At 38.5% G+C, this 21182-nt stretch overlaps 1 protein-coding gene across 1 annotated transcript in view; it reads right to left on the reverse strand.

The window, feature by feature from the left end:
- LOC110064014 (rho GTPase-activating protein 18-like) overlaps positions 1 to 17328 on the reverse strand; it is a 48903-nt gene extending 31575 nt beyond the window's left edge. The window contains exons 1-4 of the mRNA XM_089271611.1: positions 17160 to 17328; positions 15189 to 15359; positions 13416 to 13481; positions 3394 to 3858 (exon numbers count right to left, since the gene is read on the reverse strand). Of these exons, the coding sequence (XP_089127737.1) occupies positions 3394 to 3858; positions 13416 to 13481; positions 15189 to 15339 (682 nt within the window). The 5' untranslated portion in view covers positions 15340 to 15359; positions 17160 to 17328. The remainder of the gene's footprint in view (positions 1 to 3393; positions 3859 to 13415; positions 13482 to 15188; positions 15360 to 17159) is intronic.
- Between the last annotated feature and the right edge of the window lie 3854 nt (positions 17329 to 21182).

The raw sequence follows: 21182 nt of genomic DNA on the forward strand, positions 1-21182 counted from the left end.
AATTCCTTCCATACTAGCAAATCACAGAGAACCAATTGTTGGCTGAGCTGAAGGTAAAGGTAAGGTTAAGTCTGCATGTGAGCAAAGTGGCTCATCAAACCAGAGCTTATCCTGGTTTCAGTGGCATGAAGTGACTAGGAGTATTTCTACTCTCCCCTGGATGGGATGCTAGTCCATCGCAGGTTTACCCCCCCCCCCCCCCAGCACTAAATTTACCAGTACCCATTTACACACCTGGGTGGAGAGAGGCACTGTGTCTTACCCAAGAACACAACACAATGTCCCCAGCCAGGACTCGAACCCGGACCGCTTGCTTTGGTGTCGAGTGCACTAACCATGAGGCCGCCATGCCTCCCACAGAGCCGCGAATGCCAAAAATTGACAAAACAACAAAACAGCCTGCTCACATCAGTGCTTGAAATGATTTTGCTACCTCTGGGCATGGCTGTGTTAATTGAAATTCAATTTGATCAAGCAGGAAAGTACCCGTCCTGAACTACAAAGCCATGTACATCAAAGTTCAAGCCAAATATTCAATATTTGGCTCAGCCATTACTTATCAGCAAGAAATGTCTGTTCAATTGCAGTTCAAAGCCGTAAGTCATGTGGCTTAAGTTTTTTGCCATCTAAAGAAAGCACTACATTATTGCCACAGTGCAATTGCCCTAATGAGGCTAAATGGTGACAAGTTAGATTTTTGATCATATCATATACAATAACAGATGGGAAGCTTACTAGGAAATCATTAGACTTGCAACTTCACTGGACTTGATGATGTCCCCAAGCAGACTCTTGGATTGTGGACAGCAGTTATAAATAGACAGTTAAATTGATCAGCTCCTTCTCTGAGTCTGTGACTGAGCAAACTAAATTTCAAATGCACAACATTCAAGTGTGGACTGTGCTAAACATAACACCTATGAAAAGGGGGGACGTGCAAGTAATGGTATTAAAAATAGATAAATAATGCAGCAAGCATCACTCTAGGTAAGCTTTAACGGATGCATTTAAGAAGTGCAAAAACCTCACCAGGTTACGTAAGTGAGGGGATTTTTCTGCAGGTGTGGTTTTGAAAAAGCACTCAGATACACTAAGGGCCACTCCCAATGCCACTCCACTCATGTGCCAAACCTAACTGATTAGTTACGTACGGCAGAAGAGTGGCATTTGAATTAGTTTGACTTGGCAATTTTAATCAAGTATGGTAAACAAAGAGAAGTTCGGCAGGGCCTGTCACATTGTGTGACATTGGCGCGGCAGCTGATTCATATGCCGTTCTCCTCACGTGCCAAACCCAATGCATAAATTACTGTAATGTATTTTTGATATGACAGGATTCATGATTGGCTCAAAAATGAGTGGCATGACCACTCATGCATGAAGTTTGAAGTGGTTGATAGAAAGTTGCACCAACAAAACCTCTTTGCAGTTCAGAGCTCACCTTTTAGCCTTTAATTCACGAGAAATAGACCTATATAAACAAGTTTCTTTAGCGCAAGTTACTTTTTTTCCTCTTTCTTCGTGATAATAGCCCAGCTTGTGAGATTTCTCATTTTCAGGTTGAATTTACTGAAAGAAAACCTTTCCAAATACAAACAATCTTGCGATTGAATTTTCTTTCCCTAAATATTGCTAATACAGTGAAAAATAAGCAACTTACAGCTTTTTGATTTGGAGGGAGTTTTTGAATTCACAGCACAGATTTTCACATTGACTGATTGTTTACCACAGGCTCCCTGAATTAAGTTTGATGCAAGTACACCGTCTGAATCAGCCTTCACTCCACAGTCGAACCTTACTATCAGGTTCACCTATCCGTTTGACACATGAGTGAAGCGATGTTTGGATTAGGCCTAAAATAATCTAAATCTTGACAACAGCCTTGGCATATAGAAAGATGAAACAGTACTATTCCTAAAACAGACCAAATATTAAATATGTACTGGAGAGGAGATTTGTGAGCTTACATGTAAATTCACACTTGTATAGCGGACATTTGCCGTCGATTAAGGAAAGCAATGCTGGGCTTCGCCTTCATGGTGGGTCTCGCTATGAAAAATATCTGTGAGATTTGCAGGCTTAAATTCCCACTTGGTTGGTAATGTGGAAAGTGAGGGTTAGGGCAACTATCGAGCAGGCTCTTGTTGAAATTAGAAGGTGATGGGAGCTTTTGACGCAAATTTATGGTTAAAATAGATATGTTCCTTCGGCCTGACATGATTTCAACTTCGTCAACTTCATTCCTCCACGCAAACAAACACAAAGACCAGTGGTCTTGGGGGATACTGGTATGAAGCAGAAGCAGAAGCAGAAGAGGAAGAAGAAGACGAAGACGAAGACGAAGACGAAGACGAAGAAGAAGAAGAAGAAGACGAAGACGAGGACGAAGAAGAACAAGAACAAGAACAAGAACAAGAACAAGAACAAGAACAAGAAGAACAAGAAGAACAAGAACAAGAACAAGAACAAGAACAAAAACAAGAACAAGAACAAGAAGACCATCATCCCATGTAATTATGTATACATTCTGTTCCTTATTAAAGAAAAGTTGTTTAGAAGTGCATATCTGTTAAGACGTAACTCAATTAAGACAATTAATACGGCCACCCAGTTAATAAGGCCAAATTTTCATGGCCCATTGGTGGCCATATTAACAGGGTTCCACCTGACTGTACATAGTTATATAATGTACTCAAACATAACTGTTAGTAGTAGTACCTTTTGTTTTTATATTTGCAATGTTTATTTTCCTTGAAGATATTAGCTTTCTAGCTACCCAACAAATTCGAGTCAAAATAAAGTTATGTAAACTACGTAATGTAGAGAGATGCTATGAGTATTTACCATTAATTTAAGAAATAGAAAACATGTACTGTGTTTCTATCGAGTTATAGAAACACAAGTGGAAGTTTGGGAGAACAAGAAATGCTGTGGGAACATGAGCCACCAGGCTGTTTCCACAGCTTTTTCAAGTTCTCCCAAACCTCCACAAGTCAGGTAATCGGTGTGCAATCATGTGGGTGTCCAACTTGCAAACTTAAAATTAGACAGTCCATTATTTAATTCAGAAGTCACCCAATGCAAGTCTCTACGCAAGTTCAACTTGAAGCCACTTGCGACTACTTGAAAGTCTGTTTGACCAGGACTTAAATACCTAAGAAGAGACTTTAACAATGGACATTGCCTCAGTCATAATTTTTCCTTGGATGTTGTCTCAGTCATAATTTTTTCTGGCTACAGCTCTGGTTCCTGACAAAAGAGAATTTTGTTACGGGGATGACTTCACAATGCCTAATTGCAAGAAGACACATATCAAAATTACTTACTCATGATATACATGTAGCACATGTACTCGCAAGTTCTTATGATGTCAAAAGACTCAAGAAAACTCACCTGTTCGTAATTGCATCTCATCACTTGCTCGTCTCTCCAAAGCACAATCTGGGAGCAAGTAAACTCCTGTTAACTCTTTATCAGCTGGACTTGACAGTACACCAGCAGAATGAGAATGTCTACATGAATGTCCCACTTCATTTTCCATATCACCAATCTCAAGAGATGGTTGTTTAATGACATGTACTCCTTCACTGTACGATTTCCTCAATGCTGGTCTTGTTGTATGAATCTGCTCTGCTGCATTGCTAGGCTGCCCATTAGTTTTGACTGGAAAAATTGTCCTGACATCGGTAGGGTAGCTACTGACAGAATGTTTTGAAGGTGGCACATGTAAACCAAGTTTTTTCTTGGTACTTTGATTTAGAGTGTCTATCCTTTTCCTAACAGCTTCTGCTTGTTTCCTTGTAAGAGAACCAGTGATCTTTTCAAAATTGACATCATTAGGATCAATTTCTTTACTATCTGATGAAGGAAAATACAATCCATGAATTGTGTAATGCACACAAACAATTACACATGATTTTTTTTCCCTACAGAAAGTAATATCACTAAAGATTGTGTGACAATGGAGGCTTAACTAAAAATAGGTCCACAATGCATACTTGTGGGCCATACTTGTGGGTCACTGCTTCACATATCACGTTCCCACGCTCACGACCCACCGCTTGCTTGTGTTGCATTCTTCTTTGCATTCTTCCCTACTGATTTTCCAGCGAAAGGGAGACTGCTCGCAGTCTATGTCCTGAACCTAAAAGTTTGCTTGCAATGTGAGAGAACAATTGTATATTTATTGACTTGATTGTGATGAACCATTTCAAATCAATTTAGTGACAATATAATACTCAAGTTTTTCAGTTTGAATTACTCAACTATGTTTAAATGCATTTAGGGGCCAGTATGTAGGATTCAAACGTGCATGACATCTCCCCTACGTGCGTTACACTTGATTTAAAATTTAACTTGTCCATCATCATGTGATTTGTTGCATAAGATTGCATTGAGTTTCAGTTTAGTTCATCAGTTAATTTAGCCTACTTCCAGGTGTTCAGTCAGTTGGGACGCAGCACAAAAAACAGAGCGTGAAAAATTTAAAAAGCTTGGGGAGAGGAAGCGAAAGAACACCTGTGGGCAGGTCCTTCCAAATACTTATAGAACGCCTATAGGGACCTGTAACATTACCGTTGGCTTGTGGTTTTCAGTTGTCAACGTTCACGGAGTATTTCGATCTTTGTCCCTCAAAAGCCAATACTTTAACAGAGACTATAAAACATATCTTGCAATAGAAATTAGCCTAAACAAAGTATAAAATGGCATGGCATGGCAAATCACAGAGGTGTCAAACTCTGTCAAGCGAAAGGTCAAGATACTGAAAACAGAACGGCAAATGTACAGATGTCAGGAACCCTATCCACACACAATCTCCCACTTTCTGGTTCTTTACAGCTCCTTTGTCAATACCTATTGCTGTTGCTGCAACTCCGATTTTGTTCAACAGTTCAACTTGGTCTTTCATTATGGCCACAAGAGCTAGACCACCATGATCGTGGCGATGGCACCAGCTTTTCCATTCATCAAAGACATTACTTGTGGAAAGAGCTGAAATATTAAACTCTTTCCAAGTGGGAAGGATTTCAAAAACATCTTCCACTGACCACATTTTTTATGCAATCCTTCTGTTCTTCGTGAAGACACTCCATATGGGAAAAATCTTTTAGCATGTTATTTATCACAGATTTGAATGCCACATCACTTGTTTAAAGGTCTCTGACCACTGCCATATCGCCTATCTCATCTGCATCAGTAATGCCCGAGTGTAGACAAAACCTGTCAAAATTAACCAATCAGAGGGTATGTCAAATCCTACTAGTATACGGAAATGAAATCTTGTTAAGTTTGCCAACAGGTGTTCTTTCGTTTCCTCTCAGCTCACTTTTCCTAGTTTTTCGCACGATGTTTTTCGCGCTGTGCCCCAACTTACTAAATGCCTGGAAGAGGCTACAGTTACTTCAGTCTACCAGTTCACATCAATAGGAGGAAATATCTGTAAGTTGTTTGTCTTTTTTGAGGCTGAACATCTTTGATTTGGGGCAAAAAGACTTGGGGTAATTTTCCATATCATACTGTTTGAAAGATGCATGTTGCAATTTGATGGTAATTTTGGTTTAAATCGGCATGATTTTTTTGGCTGTTTATCATATCATGGCCTCTTATCTATCTTCAGGTACTGCAGAATCCACATTCACTTAGCTTTCAAATGGCGTATTTAACTTAAAAAACTGTGAAGTTGTAATGGAGAAAAAAAAAAAATACATGAGTCAGTTAGCCGTGTGGAGTTGAAAGAGAGATGGATGGTGTTTGCAATTTAACAGCAAGTAGACTGAAATACCGCATGATTTTTTGGCTGTTTTACATATCGTGGCCTCCAAATCATTACATACTGCTGAATCTACATTCACTTACCTTTCAAATGGCATATTGCACTTAGAAATTTGCGGAGACACAGTAGAAAAAATTCTTCACACGAGTCAGTTAGCCGTGTGGAGTTAAAATAGATGGATCATATTGCAATTCAACGGCAAGTAGAGTGAAATACAGTATGATTTTTTGGCTGTGTTACGTATCGTGGCCTCTAAATCATTACATACTACGGAATCTACATTCACTTCAAAGCTTTCAAATGGTGTATTTCATTATGAAATCTATGGAGATGTAGTGGAGAAAAAACATATTTACGTGTCGAGTTGGTTAGCAGTGTGGCCTATAAATCATTACATTCTGTGGAATCTACATTCACCTAGCTTGGTGTATTTCACTTAGAAATCTGTGGAGATGTAGTGGAGAAAAGAAATTATTTACATGAGTCAATAGCCATGTAGAGATGAAAGAGAGATGGAACGTATTGCAATTCAATGGCAAGTAGAGTGAAATACGGCATGGTTTTTTAGCTGTTTAACCTATTGCAGCCTCTAAATCATTACAGTGCCGATCAGAAGAAACCTAACAGGGAATGCTTAAAAGAACGCATTCTGTTTCCGTTACACACGCGTTCCCGTTCCCGTTCTGTATCCGTTCCATATCCGTTCTGTATCCGTTCTGTATCCGTTCCGTTCCCGTTCTATATCCGTTCTGTGCTGCTCTGTCCCCGTTCTGTTAGCGTTCCATCGGTAAGCGTTCTTGGAACTCGTTCAGAAGAACGAGGTTTCTGAGAACTCGTTTACAAGATTAGCGACACTCATTTGCATTTCATGAAATGGGTTAAAACTGTCGCCGTTATGTGAGAATACAAGGGTAAACTTAAATTTTCGGGGTGAAAATATGAGTCCAGTTACTCAAAAAATACGGGAAGATGGTATTGTAACTTCAAGGCCAGTTTATAGTAAGTCATTTTCCGAAACAATACAAAGCAACCGGCAGTCTGTGTGATTGCCCAAGGAAAGGAAGAAGTAAACCAGCTTGCCAAGCACTTTTAACACCATCGATGAAAAAATGCAAGCAAAAGACGAACTTTCAGTTCTTGTATTTACACGAATACTTTTAGTGAGATTTAACATTGAAGTTTCACTGAAAACTGTTCGGTGAATGCGGAAGAAACTTGGCTGGAGGACGCGAGCGGTGCAAAGTACTGACAAAAAGTCGAAGTGAGCATTTTGTGATACTTTTACTGATGTTATTTTCATAGGCAAATGCTCAGTTAAGATTGAACGTTATCCTCGCCAATCCCTCTACAAAGTTGGTGAACAACACTGTAATAAAGGTCAACCAAAACATCGATATTTTGTTTTGTTTCTCTTCATGAGGAAACCTTTCAATCCCAGTCTAACTCGACCTATCCATCCATTTCCTTATTTGGACATAAGTTGAGCTTGTTGACAGTAACAAAATGGCTGCGATGAACATGAAATGGACGAGAAGATGCAGGGAAGATGCTGACTTAGTGCATGTAAAAAGAAATAAAAAAAGACAATAGATGATTCGCTCTGTCATTTTCTCAAGATCGCCTGGCTGGACAAAAATTGGACTAAAGTGTATTTAAAGTTACATCGTTTCCAAATCCTTGGTAAGCACTCTGATGGCGTAACATACTAGCATGTGTTCTGAAGAACACGTTCTCTTACAGTTTGTGTTCTGGTGAATTCTTTTTTTCCATTTTTGTGACTCATAACTGTTCTGTATCCGTTCTGTACCCATTCTGTACCCGTTCTGTTCCTGTTTTGTTCGCGTTCTCATACCCATTCTGTATCCGTTCCGTTCCCGTTCACAAACGCGTTCCCTGTTAGGTTTCTTCTGATCGGTACTGTACGTACTGCGAAATCTACATTCACCTAGTTTTCAAATGGTGCATTTCGCTTAGAAATCTGTGGAGATAGTGGAGAAAAAAAATAATTTAAATGAGTCAGTTATCACTGTTGACTTGATCATGCTGCAACCCGACAGGCTGGAAACACGGCACGAGTTACAAGTTATTTTTAAACAACTCAAACAGGCCTCCTTGGAGAAATTTTCATGGAGCATCAAAAGTTGATGATAAAAACGAGGACAAAACAGTAAAATTGGTCTGCAATCCCAGGCAGGGCTTCTGATAGGTCGCGATAAAAAAAATCAAATTTTGCAGGATTTTCAGAGACAAATTCACAGAAAAAACAGCTGATTTCATGGGAAATTCGCAGAAATTTTCAGGGCAAATTTTGCTGAAAAACAATCGATAAAAAACAGCTGATTTTGTGGGAATTTTCTGGGCAAAATTTGCTGGAACGCAATCAGTTTTGCACTGATTTGACAAACATTTTTAATGACAAAAGATGGCAATTTTGCCATTATTGGGGAACATTAGGAGCCCGTGCAACTGAAACACTGTCTACTGATAAATGTTGCCTTTCTAAAACCGGCAATTTTGTAGGAAAATTTGAGCAGCTTGTTTGGACTATCGAATGTGTTTGTTACTTGTTCGACCACAAGATTCTTTTTAACAGAGATCATCATTTGCTCTTTTAACAACAATGCACTCAAGAAATGCTTCAATAGCACTAAGCTTTTTACATCACGGCCACTGTCCAGTTATTTGCAACATTTGTCTAAGAACACCTGGTAAGTTATGCATGTTGTTCACTTCTTGCAGTGACGAAGTTTGATGATAAATTTGCAAGTTTATGGCAAGTAAACAGCCCCAATAGCCAAGATAAGTTTCAAATATCTTGTACCGACATGTATTTGGTAAGATTTCTACCAAATTTCATGGTATTTGCCTGTTTTTGTGAATTTTGCGGGATTTAGTGGATTTACTTAAAATTCATGGCCCCGCGACCATGCAAAATATCAGAAGCCCTGCCTAGGGAAGCATCTCGTAAATAGACCAGACAAGAAAGCTCAACACGAAATGGCAAGCTGGTCCTCTCTGATTACAAGATACCATAGCTAAAAACATATGCTTTGTGAATCATTATGCAGATTTTTGGGAGGTAAAGGAGGCATCTTTCTGAGCGAGTGTAAATTACACTGGATGAGTGTATTTTGAGAGTCACTCCCCTGAATGGCAAGTGCAGTAAAAATTTAGTTTCCAACAGTGTCAGGATGATCACACTGCAAACATTATAACAAAATAACATCCTTCTTACAAGTATATCATTATGTTTATGTAGTTATGTCACTATGTTGCTAGCGTGGACTAGACCTTGTAGTCCTTGTTCTCAAACGGTAGAACTGTCAAAGGTTCGAAGGTTCCATACACACAAAACGTAGATTTTCACCATTTAATGTCACCATAACTAACCACGAGGTCTCACAAAACTCTTACAATCCAATGTGTCTTCCCATTTTTTACGTGGTGAAAATGCGCCTGCAATACACTTAAGCAGTAATCTCCGAGGCAATGAGTTAAATATTGATTTCATCAAATTATTACAATTTATATAATCATTCGATTTTTAACAATCCTGCTGTTAAGAGCCAAAAATAACCAGAATTGTTCACTTTTTGATAAAAGCATGAAACTTCCCAGGATTACTAACCTCTATAACGTAAATATTTTCTGATATGGAGCCATCCCAAATTTACACCTAGAACTACCCTACGCCCATGTCAAAAAATGACATATTACGCCCCTACATGGGAACAAGGCTGAATTACAATGTTTATTTCTAAGCCGTCTCTGGAGTACTTTGTCTAGATGTCTTGCTTTTTAATATAACAGTAACTTATAAAGTATCTGGAAGTCTAAAAATGTGTCACATGATTAGTTACACGACCATCATTTTCAATAAACAATAATATAATACCGCATATTGCATTAATACAATTAATAATTTTTCTCTCTCTTCTTCTTTCTCATTTTTCCTCGCAAATAAAAAGAAGTAATTATTTTGAACATTACAATATAGAGTCATCAGAGATTTAAACTTAGAAACTTGTGTTTCGACATGTACAATGTCATATTGGGGCTTTGCATCAAGTCGAGGCTGAGACAAAGCATGGATTGAGATGATTTGCTTAAGTCTGGCTTAACAGGATATAACTAATTTTGGGGCCGAATTCAAGGGAAAACTCTTGATTGGTTTAAATCGTATTTGACTAATCGCACACAATGGTGCTCCGTTAATGGCTGTCTCTCTGACTTCACTACTCTTGAATGTGGTGCACCACAGGGAACGATCCTTGGTCCTCTTTTATTTCTAATTCATATTAACAATTTGCCTAACTGTCTATTGTTTACCGTTTCTAGAGTGTATGCTGATGACACTTACATTACTTATGCTGGTTCTGATTTGCATCTGATTCAGTCTAGTCTATCTCACGACCTTGAAAAGCTGGCAAATGACTTGTGTCTAACAGAGTTACCTTGAACACTTCAAAAACGGAATTTATGTTGATCGGCTCCAGGCAAAGATTAAGTACTCTATCTGATACACTCAAACTCTCCATTGATAATGTTCCGATTGAACAAGCTTCCTCTGTGAAATCACTTGGAGTATATATCAATGAAAATCTAACGTGGCATTCCCACATTGATAAACTGTGTAAAAAGATCGCTTTTGCAATTGGGACCATATAATGAGTTAAGCCATTTGTGCATCAATCTACCCTACTTCAATTAGAATTTTTAATCAAATAATATCACATCATTGATTCCCACACCATTATGGGTGGACGGGTGGATGGGTGGATGGGTGGACGGGTGGATGGATGGATAGATAAGTTAATATAAGATTACATTTATTACAGACATAAAATGTACTATCCAGGAGGTCGTATTACAAGTTTCCTTGTTTTCTCATTTAAGTTCAAAACTACTTTAAAAGCAACCTAAACAGATTCATAGGCTGCATTATCTAAATTGATATGATTGATGTATTTTACGTTTTAATGCTATTTCCTTTTTTTTCTGCATTTCCTTTGGAAACTATTGCAGCAAAAGTGATTGGAAACTCTTGTTCTCCTACAAAATTAACATATGCTTGAAGGCTAATCTTGACTGTACCGGTTTGTGCAATCGTGGTGGAAATTGCAACTAGAAGAACCTTTATTCAACTAGTGTTTTTAAAAGCAGGCATAGGAACATTATAGCCAATGAAAGCTGTTTTTCAAAACATTTCCTTCAGACCAAAAAGTTCAGCTAGCGTTTATTGTAACACACCTGATCTATTCCGGTATATTTGAAAGTTTCAAATGCAAAATAAGCAAGTAACACAAGAAAATCATATCAATGCATGAAACCTACATAAATTGACTCTGTATCTCACCCTTGATATGATGCATAGTTCTGATATTACGTTTTTAGCATATCCCAAACATACATTTAAGGTTTGAATTTTCTAGTCCAGATAATAGAATCTACATTGCAAATGATAAAGTTGGCATGTAAAGAATGGTAATGATTTCATCAGTGCCTATTGCTTTGCTGGTAATTGAAAATAATGGTCATGTGACTATCACATGACATAATTTAAGACTCAAAGGCACTGGTTAATTTGTTGTTGTATTAAAAAAGCAAGACACTGGGCATAGTAGTCCCAGAAGGCAAAAAAAAAAAATGGTATTTTGCATCAGCCTTGTTTCCATATTAGGACCTTGTATGTCATATTTTTGACATGTGCATTCCATGGTTCTGGAAGAGAATTTGGCATGGCTCCATATCAGGAAATATTTGTCTTATAAAGGTTAGTAACCCTGCCAAGTTTGATGCTTTCATCAAAAAACGAATAATTTTGGCCCTTAACAGGTGGACTATTACAGGTTATACATGTAGGTCTAATTAATGTTGTAGTTCCTTGGGAGTAATGCTTTAAATACCCCAACAATCACAAGCAATAAACATGCGATATATGGCGTAAAGAGGGGAACATCGCTCCGCAATCGACATGACAGAAGAACTTCCATTGCGTGACCAAATACCAAACTTATCTCCCCAGTGGTTAATTCTGCACTGGATCGGACAAGTCGGCAAGGCCAAAAGCTTACATGTCCTAGAAGCCTAACTCTAAATGGCACTACAAGCTGACCTCTAGCCAGCATCATGCTAGAATGTAAACAGTTCTCAAGCCTTACTTATCTCCCCAGCACTACGAGCCCACTCCACTGGCACATGCTAGATCGGACAAGAAGAGGTATAAAAGAGCATTAAATAGCACCACTAAATTAGCGAAAACAAAGCTTGGGGAAGTCGCTGCAAGACTTAACTGCTACTGATACCTGCAGAGCAGGTTACTTATCTTTCAAACCCTCAACCTTTTTAGGAATAGGGTAAAACAATACTTCTTAGGAGGCCATGAGATAACTACACGTATGTACAGAAGTGGTGTAACAATTGATCGAATTCTCAATTAATCGCGATTATGACTGTTCGGTTCCATCCACGATTCTTTGATTCCCTGTTTTGATTTTGGTTCGGTTTTTTGCATACCTTTCCCAGGGTGCCCTCAGTGAGTCATTATATCGTGAAATTAGAATCCAGAACTCTTTAAAATGTGCGTTATTGATTGAAATGTTGTCTTTCTACCACCCCTTGAGAATTTTCAAATAAAGCAAACCATGTGTGACATGCTCATTGTCACATTCTCAAACATGGCGACAAATGATCAGGCAATGGTGAGTCTTTAGATCCGCTGTGTGGAAATATCATGGCTTTCCAGCTAAAGACGGTACAACAGATCTAGACAAGTCTAAATCTATCTGCAAAATTTGCTCAGCAACTTTCAAGTATTGCGCCGGTTCAACTTCAAGCATGAGTGCATACTTAAAACATCAACACAGCATTGATGAAAAGTCACCAGTGTTGCACTCAAAGACATAAAAACTTCACCAGGTACAAAAAACAGTACTGGAACAGGACAGTTAAAAATTCAGGATGTTATGAAGAATAAATGGCCACAGTCAGGCAACAGGGCAACGGCGATAATGAAGTCTATCAGAGTTTTTTATTGCAAAGGACACAAGGCCCTATTCAGTTGTGGAAAATGAACGGTTTCAACACATGATCAACGTTCTAGAGTCTAGATATGACTTACCCAGCAGAGTGCATAAATCATGCCATTGAACTCTAATCTGTTGTCGTGGTGGAAAGCAAATGAGCTCGAATACCCTATTTTGTCAAAGTTGGCCAAAAGATATCTATGTGTTCCTGCCACATCATTGGCCAGTGAGAGAGTTTTCTCTTCTGCAAGGGACCTTGTGTCTGCTCAGAGGTCATGTTTGCGTACTGAACATGTAGATAAGTTACTTTTTTTAAAGAAAAATTTAGGGCGCACTAGATCTAGAAAGAACTCAAAGAAGAACACTGACAAATTGCATGTTTTTTTATTGCATCCTTGTAATAGATTAATGATTTTCCTGCTAGTATTGTATCCTCAAATTGAGAGTTTAGGATTGTGTGTTGTTTACATTGTGTATCATGTTGCAAGAATGAAAAAATATTAATATTTTGCATAATCGAATCGAAATAATCGAAATCGAAAGGCGATAATCGAAATTGAATCGAATCGCAAGGAATATGAATCATTACACCACTAATGTACAGTTACAAATCTTACCATTGTACTTCTTCACAATGGCATCAAAACCAGCTTCTTTGAGCCATTGAATTTCTTGCTCACATTCTATTGAGGAAAAAAAAAACAGAATGATTTAAGTTGTATCAGCACAGAAGAGAAAATCAGAGATTCCTATAGTTAATCAAAACAGGAGACCACACACTGAAAACCATACCAAGCATTTCACCAGGGTTCCTAATGACTAAAGTTCACTAAACTACGAAGTGCATTCAGGGAGGTGGGGGCTGCCACCGCGAGTTTCTATGATCGCCCCATGTAGATAAGAAATTTGGCCAAGCTAGACTAAGAGCTGGTTTTGTGGAAAACAACTATGGCAGACTTCCATAAGCAGAAGACGTTTGTAAAGTTTTGTAAACGTGTTGCATACGTGTATTTCACATTCAAACATCAAAGGAAAAGTTCCAGCTGCCCTATATCTAAATTTTGGACATGTTAAGACATCAGGGATAAATATTACAATGGAAACCAGCAAGCGGGAACTCCAATACAAATTAGTGCCTATGTTTTAGAGGTAATTCACTGTGAGCCAGATTGCAGTCACCATGATGTTAAATATTTCACTTGAGCATTTTTTGGTGTGTAATGGTGTCATATCAACAGGATAAGCAGAAGTATTTCTGTAGTATTTCCAGACTCCATGATCGTGGTAAGGGTTGCCTTCTTTGAACAGCTTTCTCACCCTTTTGTTTGCGCTTAACTGACAGAGTGTGGGGATACTTCTCACTAAGGTAGTTAACTAAGCACTGTGATTGGATGTCTTGTCACATGGGATAAAGTACACACCATCCCTCAAAGTTGAAGTCTTGACAGGAAAGTTAGTTTCAGAGTTCTTGTTGTGGAAAATTTTCTGTCAGATGTTTTTGAAAGTATAAAGAACTTAGTTATGAGCTGCTTTGTTCTAGAAAAAGACATATGGTAAACTAATTGCTGATGTTTTTATTGCAAGTGTGAGTAAGACCATGAGTGTTCACAAGAGAATTGTGGACATCTTGTGCCAGTTTTTTCAAGACTTGCTGAAATGACTTAACGACTGAACTCAGTGTCTGCAGAACAAAATTGTTGTATTGCCAGAGTGCAAAACTTGAGAAGCTGATGAAGATAAACCTCTTTCAGGACATTCATTCTGACATGACGTTGTAGCCAAGCCAGATGAATTTCCTTCAATTCTTCGCAGCTGACAAATAGTTTAGTACATCAGGTTAATTATTCTTGTTTGCTCAAGGTAAAGGGCATTGACCCACAGATAAAGGTTTGTTCTCCTGTATTTCTAATTTCAGTAACGTGATTTTCCTTTCATAAAATGTAGCTTAATGTGAAGTGAAGGTGAAAGTGTCTGATACTGTATTAAAGCCTTATGTGATGATCTTATCTGTCAATAAATCTGGTTGTTTTTGATTAAGTGGAGTCATATTTCAGTGTGTTTCTTTTGTCTGCTAGAGGTTACATGTATTACTCTCAACATTGACATTGTGTTAACTTTCCTGAATTTTGTGATTTAATTTTATGATACCTGGATATCATAAATCATTTTATGATATTTATGATATCTGGATATGTTGACATTTTGACATGCCGTCAAGATTGCTGAGAAATCTCTCAGTTTCTCTGCGAGGTTTTTTGGCCTCCGAGGTTTTGATATCTTGATGAGAATCTCTGTGAGATTTCAAGATCTAGACAGCCAAAAACTCGCAGATTACTGATCATACTGGGATACTACATCTCTACATACACCATTTAAAACCATACATGTACCTCCTGGAGGTTCTTTACTGGACTCATCATCATGGTCTTCTTCAGGTATGGGGCTCCTGCTTTCCTCTATGGCCCTGAACTCTGTCCAAAATATGTCATATTCCAGTTGGTCTAGTGCATGACCACCATGTCCTTTTATACGTAATGCCATAAGCCCGATGATATTTCCAGCTGGAAGGAGAAATGAAAGGTTAGTAGTAAAAGTGCCCAGTATTCTGTAAATTTTATCCAGTGTTAAGCTGGAACTTGCAAGCTATGGATACCAAAGAATGTCAAATTATAACTCTGAGACTCAAAAGTGGTACAGTTAATATTTAACTGCATTTTCATGTTGTTTCAATTGCTGTTCGTATCGTTCACAAAGAGAACTTTGTGCAAATACTGGTGAGCTGCTCTTAGCTTTTTATTTAATTATATTTTAATTTACTTGACCATGTTTTGCAATTCTTAGTAACCATTGTTAATTTGACTTTAAGAAATAGACGGTTTTATTTTTTATGACATAAAGCACAAAATTATTGGTTAGTTCTTCCACTTCTGCTTCCGACTCTGACAATCTAGTTTTCCCTAGATCATTGGCGATGGAGTCATAAAAAATGGAAACCTTCTGATTCTTGCGACTCCGATTCCGTCGAGCTTACAACTCTGCTTACAACTCTGATTTCCGATTTTCGCTAGGTCATAAGCTTTCTCACTACTCTGACTATGACTCCAACCTTTAAAAACTGTAGGAAAAATTGAGAAGCCATTAGAGCACGCACAGTTGATGTGTAAATCATGTGGGTATGCAATTGCAAGTATCTAATTACTAAAAGTTGTCATTGGATACCTGTGATTGGACACCCACATGATTGCACACCAACTACCTGACTCGTGGAGGTTTGGGAAAACTTGAAAAAGCTGTGGAAACATGTGCCTGTCGGCTCTTATTCCAACAGCATTTCTCCTTCTCTCAATATTCTATTGCGTGATAGCTGACTCGAGCTGTGCCCTCGTCAACTATTACGTATAGAAATCAAGAGCGAATAATCTAATTGTTTTAGTATAAATCTAATGCTCGTTCAAAACTTTATCTAAATCCTGTTCACAGATACTTTGAAAATGCCAAGAAGCGGCCATCATTTTGTTAGCAAGGGCACACTGCTACTCTACTCACTATCTACAACAGAATAGACAGTGAGTAGCAGAGCCATTCAGAGAACAGCATTTGTGATAGAATACTAGTAGATTTATACTAAAACTTGATAGAAACATGGTACATGTTTTTTGTTTTTTTTCTTAATTATAAGTGACTGGACCACGTGTTGTACCATTCAGGGGGTAATTGTGCTTGTAATTTCAACTCAGCCCTCTCTGAATGTTCATACAATTTTGAAATTGCTTACCCTGTTACGCCCTGAATTGTAACTCACATGCAGCACTTAAATGCATTAACAAACCAGCTTAAAGATAAGACTCTAACATAATGCAATGATGGTAAATATATTCCCACAGAAGTAAGCACTAGCCAGTAGACCTATATGTGATTATGTCACCTAAATGTTATTGCAGCATCTAGGTTGCTGCACAACTTGAAGTTAAACCAAATATTTCAATATTTCTGCCACAGGAGTTAAACTTGAGCTGAGATCTTGACAGAACAGCATGGATGAAGTAACTATCAATCGTTAATAAGTGCAACTGCATCGATAGAGGTAAACAATGAACAGTGAATAAACAAACAAAAAACCGACCATATTTCACAAAATTGTGCACCTGAACGATCTCGTCCACAGTAATAAGCAGTAATAAGCTTAAGCTTAAATGTTGAAATTATATAAGGTATGCTATTGGCTCATGTTATTAATAAAAGAAGGAACATTTTAAGACACGATTGACTAAAAATAACAAGGGAAAATAAGGACTTTCAGAAACAAGGTTGTCTAACACTTGTTGACATAAATTCGCCAACTTCTCCTGATAATGCCTTACCTAGTCACGTTTAATTTTCCTGTGATGACAACGTGATATTCACCCTCCTTTGTTGCAAGCTAACTTCAGCTCCATCTTCAAAGCAAAATGTTCCAAAAAATTGGGAAAAACCGACCAATAAGTTATGAATCATGTTCAACAATCGGGCAATTCGAATCACGTGACGAAGCGAAACAGAGAGAAAGCCTCTGGCCTCGATCCCAGGTTCTCTCCCCTATCCCCACAGGTACCCCAACACTTCCCCAACACTTCCCCAACACTTCCCCAACACTTCCCCAACACTTCCCCAACACTTCCCAACACCTGTCTGTGGAAAATCGTCCAAAACTGGGAACTAAACACTTATTTACAACGGGAAACCAGAATTGCCCGACTTTCACTGATTCTTCAAATAGGTCAATTTCGATAAATTAAAATTCTAACTTACCTCAAAAGTTTTGGAAACAAAACAAAAGCCTGACAAAAGAAATCACATCGAGGATGAGGAATGATTTGCATCGGAGCCAAGTTAGAATTTTAATATATCGAAATTGGCCTCTTGCAATATCAAATCTTACTTTTACAAGTACCAAACACAATGAAACAAATGTAGGAATCTTAAGCTGAGATGTTGCCTCGGTCAGTTCAGTACGTATCCTCTGCATCCGATTCCTTGTTGCTTGTCTCACCTTCGAAGTTCTCCACACGAAGACTCTTGATTTTCCAAATAGTGAGGTGTTCGTCTCAGCATCATAGTTTGTTGTTTAGTCAGTAATAATAGTTTATCCGTGTTTTCAGTCATAGTTTAAACTCATATATAGCTCATTTGTTATCTTTTGCGGCCATGCGCAGATATTCCGAAGTTGTTTAGAGTCAAAAGATAAGACTTTCCTCCAGATCTAGTATCGACAAGTAAGTGGTATGTGGTGCGGGGACCTCGTGGTTAGTGTGCTTGTCATATAGTTGTCTTCAGATTGAGTGTTTCGGATTTGAGCCTGGCCGGGGACATTGTGTTGTGTTCTAGGGCAAGACACTTTACTCTCACAGTACCTCTCTCCAACCGCATGTATAAAGGAGTTCCGGCGAACTTAATGCTAGCTGGCTGCTGGATAGCAACCCATTTAGGGTAGAGTAGATATACTAATAGCCGTTTCATGTCACAGGGCCGGGATGAGCTGCGGCTTGATGAGCCACTTGGCCCGTATGCAGACTTCACGTTTACCTGAAGTGCGGTGTCTAAAGAGTTAACCCGCGCATTAAAAGCATCCCAGAAAGGTTTCCAGAAGGGTTTAACTTTCAAGCCACAAAAGGTGCAGAGAGGAGTAGTAGATATTTTCATCTTGAACTGAAATGAGCAGAATTTGTGAAAAGAGTCCATTATCCTGAGTAACAGTTCTGATCATCCTAGTCCTGTTACCAATTATCCAGTCAAACGGAATTGGGTATATGGTTGCCCAGTTTGAGGTATTGTCAGGAAAAACACTTGCAAATTTGGCTATGCTTGTTGCTATTATTGTTCTCGAGGACAGAAGCTTTCTTTTTTACTTCTTACAGTTTCCGGTACAGTTGAACCCTACTATTTCGAACTCTCAGTAGCCTACAAACGCAGTGTTTCCAACGAACGTAACTATTCCCCCACAAACTCATATTTTCGCCGAAGATGATGATGATGATCATCATCATCATCATCATCATAATTATAATCATAATCATAATCATAATCATAATCATTTAAATAATAATAATAATAATGATGATGATGATGATGACGATGATTACGAATCAGTATTTTAACAGGATGACCCGTCAGTGTATTAAGCGCTGTTATCAAGGGTGTCTTGTAAAAGAAAAAAAGGAAAAAAAAACTATAGTGAAAATAAGGTAAAAAAGGCGTACAAAAGTAGTAAACATGTTCACTTGAGCATTTGTTAAATAGAAGTCTTGAAGTTATGGATCTAAGTTGGATTAGTTCATTAATAATCTTGACTCCTCCGCTGATGGAAGTTTTAGTTTGCTTTTACCAATATTTTCAAACTTCGTTGTTCAATGTTCTCAAGTTTATCAGACTTTTTTGGGTGTCTGACCAACCAAGACCAAGTGATCCGCAGTATGTAAAAATCGGCAAGATCATTGTTTTATAGATTGTCTCAGCACATTTTTGGTCAAGCGACGAACGGATTGACCTTGATAGGTTAGCTCTACCTGGTGCTTTCTTGTGAGTTCAATCAAAGTGTGATATGAGGCTTAAATTTGAGTCTAGGTCAACGCCCAACTGGCAAGTACTTGTAAACAAAGTTATTGTTGATACATGTCCCATTAACAGAGATATTGAGCTCATTTCCCTAAAGATTGATTCTTTTCGAAGTTCCAAAGAGCATAGCCTCAGTCTTTCCTTTTTAAACAAACTATCAGTTCGCTTTCTTTGAACCAACGACATAAGTTGTTTATGTTTAGGTTTCTTTGGATGGTGACAATGTCTTTGAAGGAGGTATAAATTACAGACGGTCATCTCTTCGAAAATTGCAGCGGTTTACGGATATCGTTAAAATGGATTGTGAACAGAACAGGCCTCAGGATACTCCCTGGGGTATGCCTGAAAAACTGTTTGAGCTTCTGACAATACTACTTTATATTGGACAGCTGTGTTCTACCAAAAAGATAATCAGTGAACCACTTTAGTTCTCTTCCGTGGATTTCGTAGAAAGAAAGTTTGTTCAAAAGTGACTGATGGTGTCGAACGCCTTGGATAAATCGATAGACACAGCCTGTTAAATTACCGTTTTCAGCTCGTTTTCTGATCATCTCATCGAGTGGCGGATCCAGACCTTGAGCTACGAGGGGGCCCGGTTTTGTTTTACTTGCCCTGCCGGCTTTTCTTCCTTCTGTGATTTCTTCTTTTTTTACCCAAAATAGGGGGGCGGGCGGGTCCCCCAAGCCCCCCCTCCTAGATCCGCCACTATCATCGGTGAGTTATGTAACTGCTAACTCTGTAGAACGATTATGAAAGAAGCCATACTGAAAATGAGAGAGCAAACCATTCTGTTCCAGATGGGACAACTGTATACCATCGATGGAAGTATTGATATGGGGTTATAGCTATCAATTTCGGCCAGGGAACCAGATTTAAATAGCGGTATAACTTTAGCCACTTTCAAGTCCAGTCGGTATAGTTTCTGTTTTTAACGATAGGTTACTTACATGAGTTAGAGGATTCGCTATTGTACCAGCAGCATCTTTTAACATCCCAGGGTGGAAAATGGTCCAGATCAGTAGACTTTTTTCGTTAAAGACTTTTCAATCATGGGTCACCCGTGACAAAATGCCACGTAGATCGGGAACCAAAACTGTTAAAGTTCTCAAAAAAAGTAAGTTGGTCATTTTATTACACACGGTGCACAATCGAATGACCCAAGAATATTTGAATTCTCGTCCCAGATCCCGTAGTAGACCCTTTGCACGACCCGGTCACATGGTACAAAATCAGCCATCCAGCCCAGCTTGACTTTCCCTTGTTTTGGATCCAGCAAACTGGACAAGAGACAGGATCACAATGCGAGGAACTTTTAAGTTACCTCTTAGGCTGATCATAAACAGCGGCAACCTAAAAAAAAAGGAGATTTGCGACAAAATCGCTGCCGACTTCAATACAAAGTCCGATCAAGTCCAGTAAGGATGTCACAGGAACGCAGTGCGATTTCTGTTTAATTAAATTTCGCCTCAGAATAAATTCTTCGTGAACCCCAAGAGTCCGTCTGGAATTAATCGGCCGCAATGCAGGTTCCCCTTCGGGCAACACGCACCATTACACAGGCGTGATTTTAATCGTAACGAAATGGAACAACTTTTTTTCCACAATGAATTTCAATTTCCGGAATTATTTTTTCTTAATGGCAAGCGCCCCGCCAACTACTAAAACTGCTCTGATCAAACTGGTAAACCAAAAAAAACAAAACGGAAAAACTCGAGAGACAGTGACGTTGGAAAGAAACATCATCAAACATTTGAAAAAAAAAAAAAAATAGACACAAGACAAAAAAAAGAAAC

The sequence above is a fragment of the Orbicella faveolata genome, unplaced genomic scaffold (genome assembly GCF_042242905.1).
Source record: "Orbicella faveolata isolate gen_17 unplaced genomic scaffold, um_ofav_v1 contig_34, whole genome shotgun sequence".
Lineage (NCBI taxonomy): Eukaryota > Metazoa > Cnidaria > Anthozoa > Scleractinia > Merulinidae > Orbicella > Orbicella faveolata.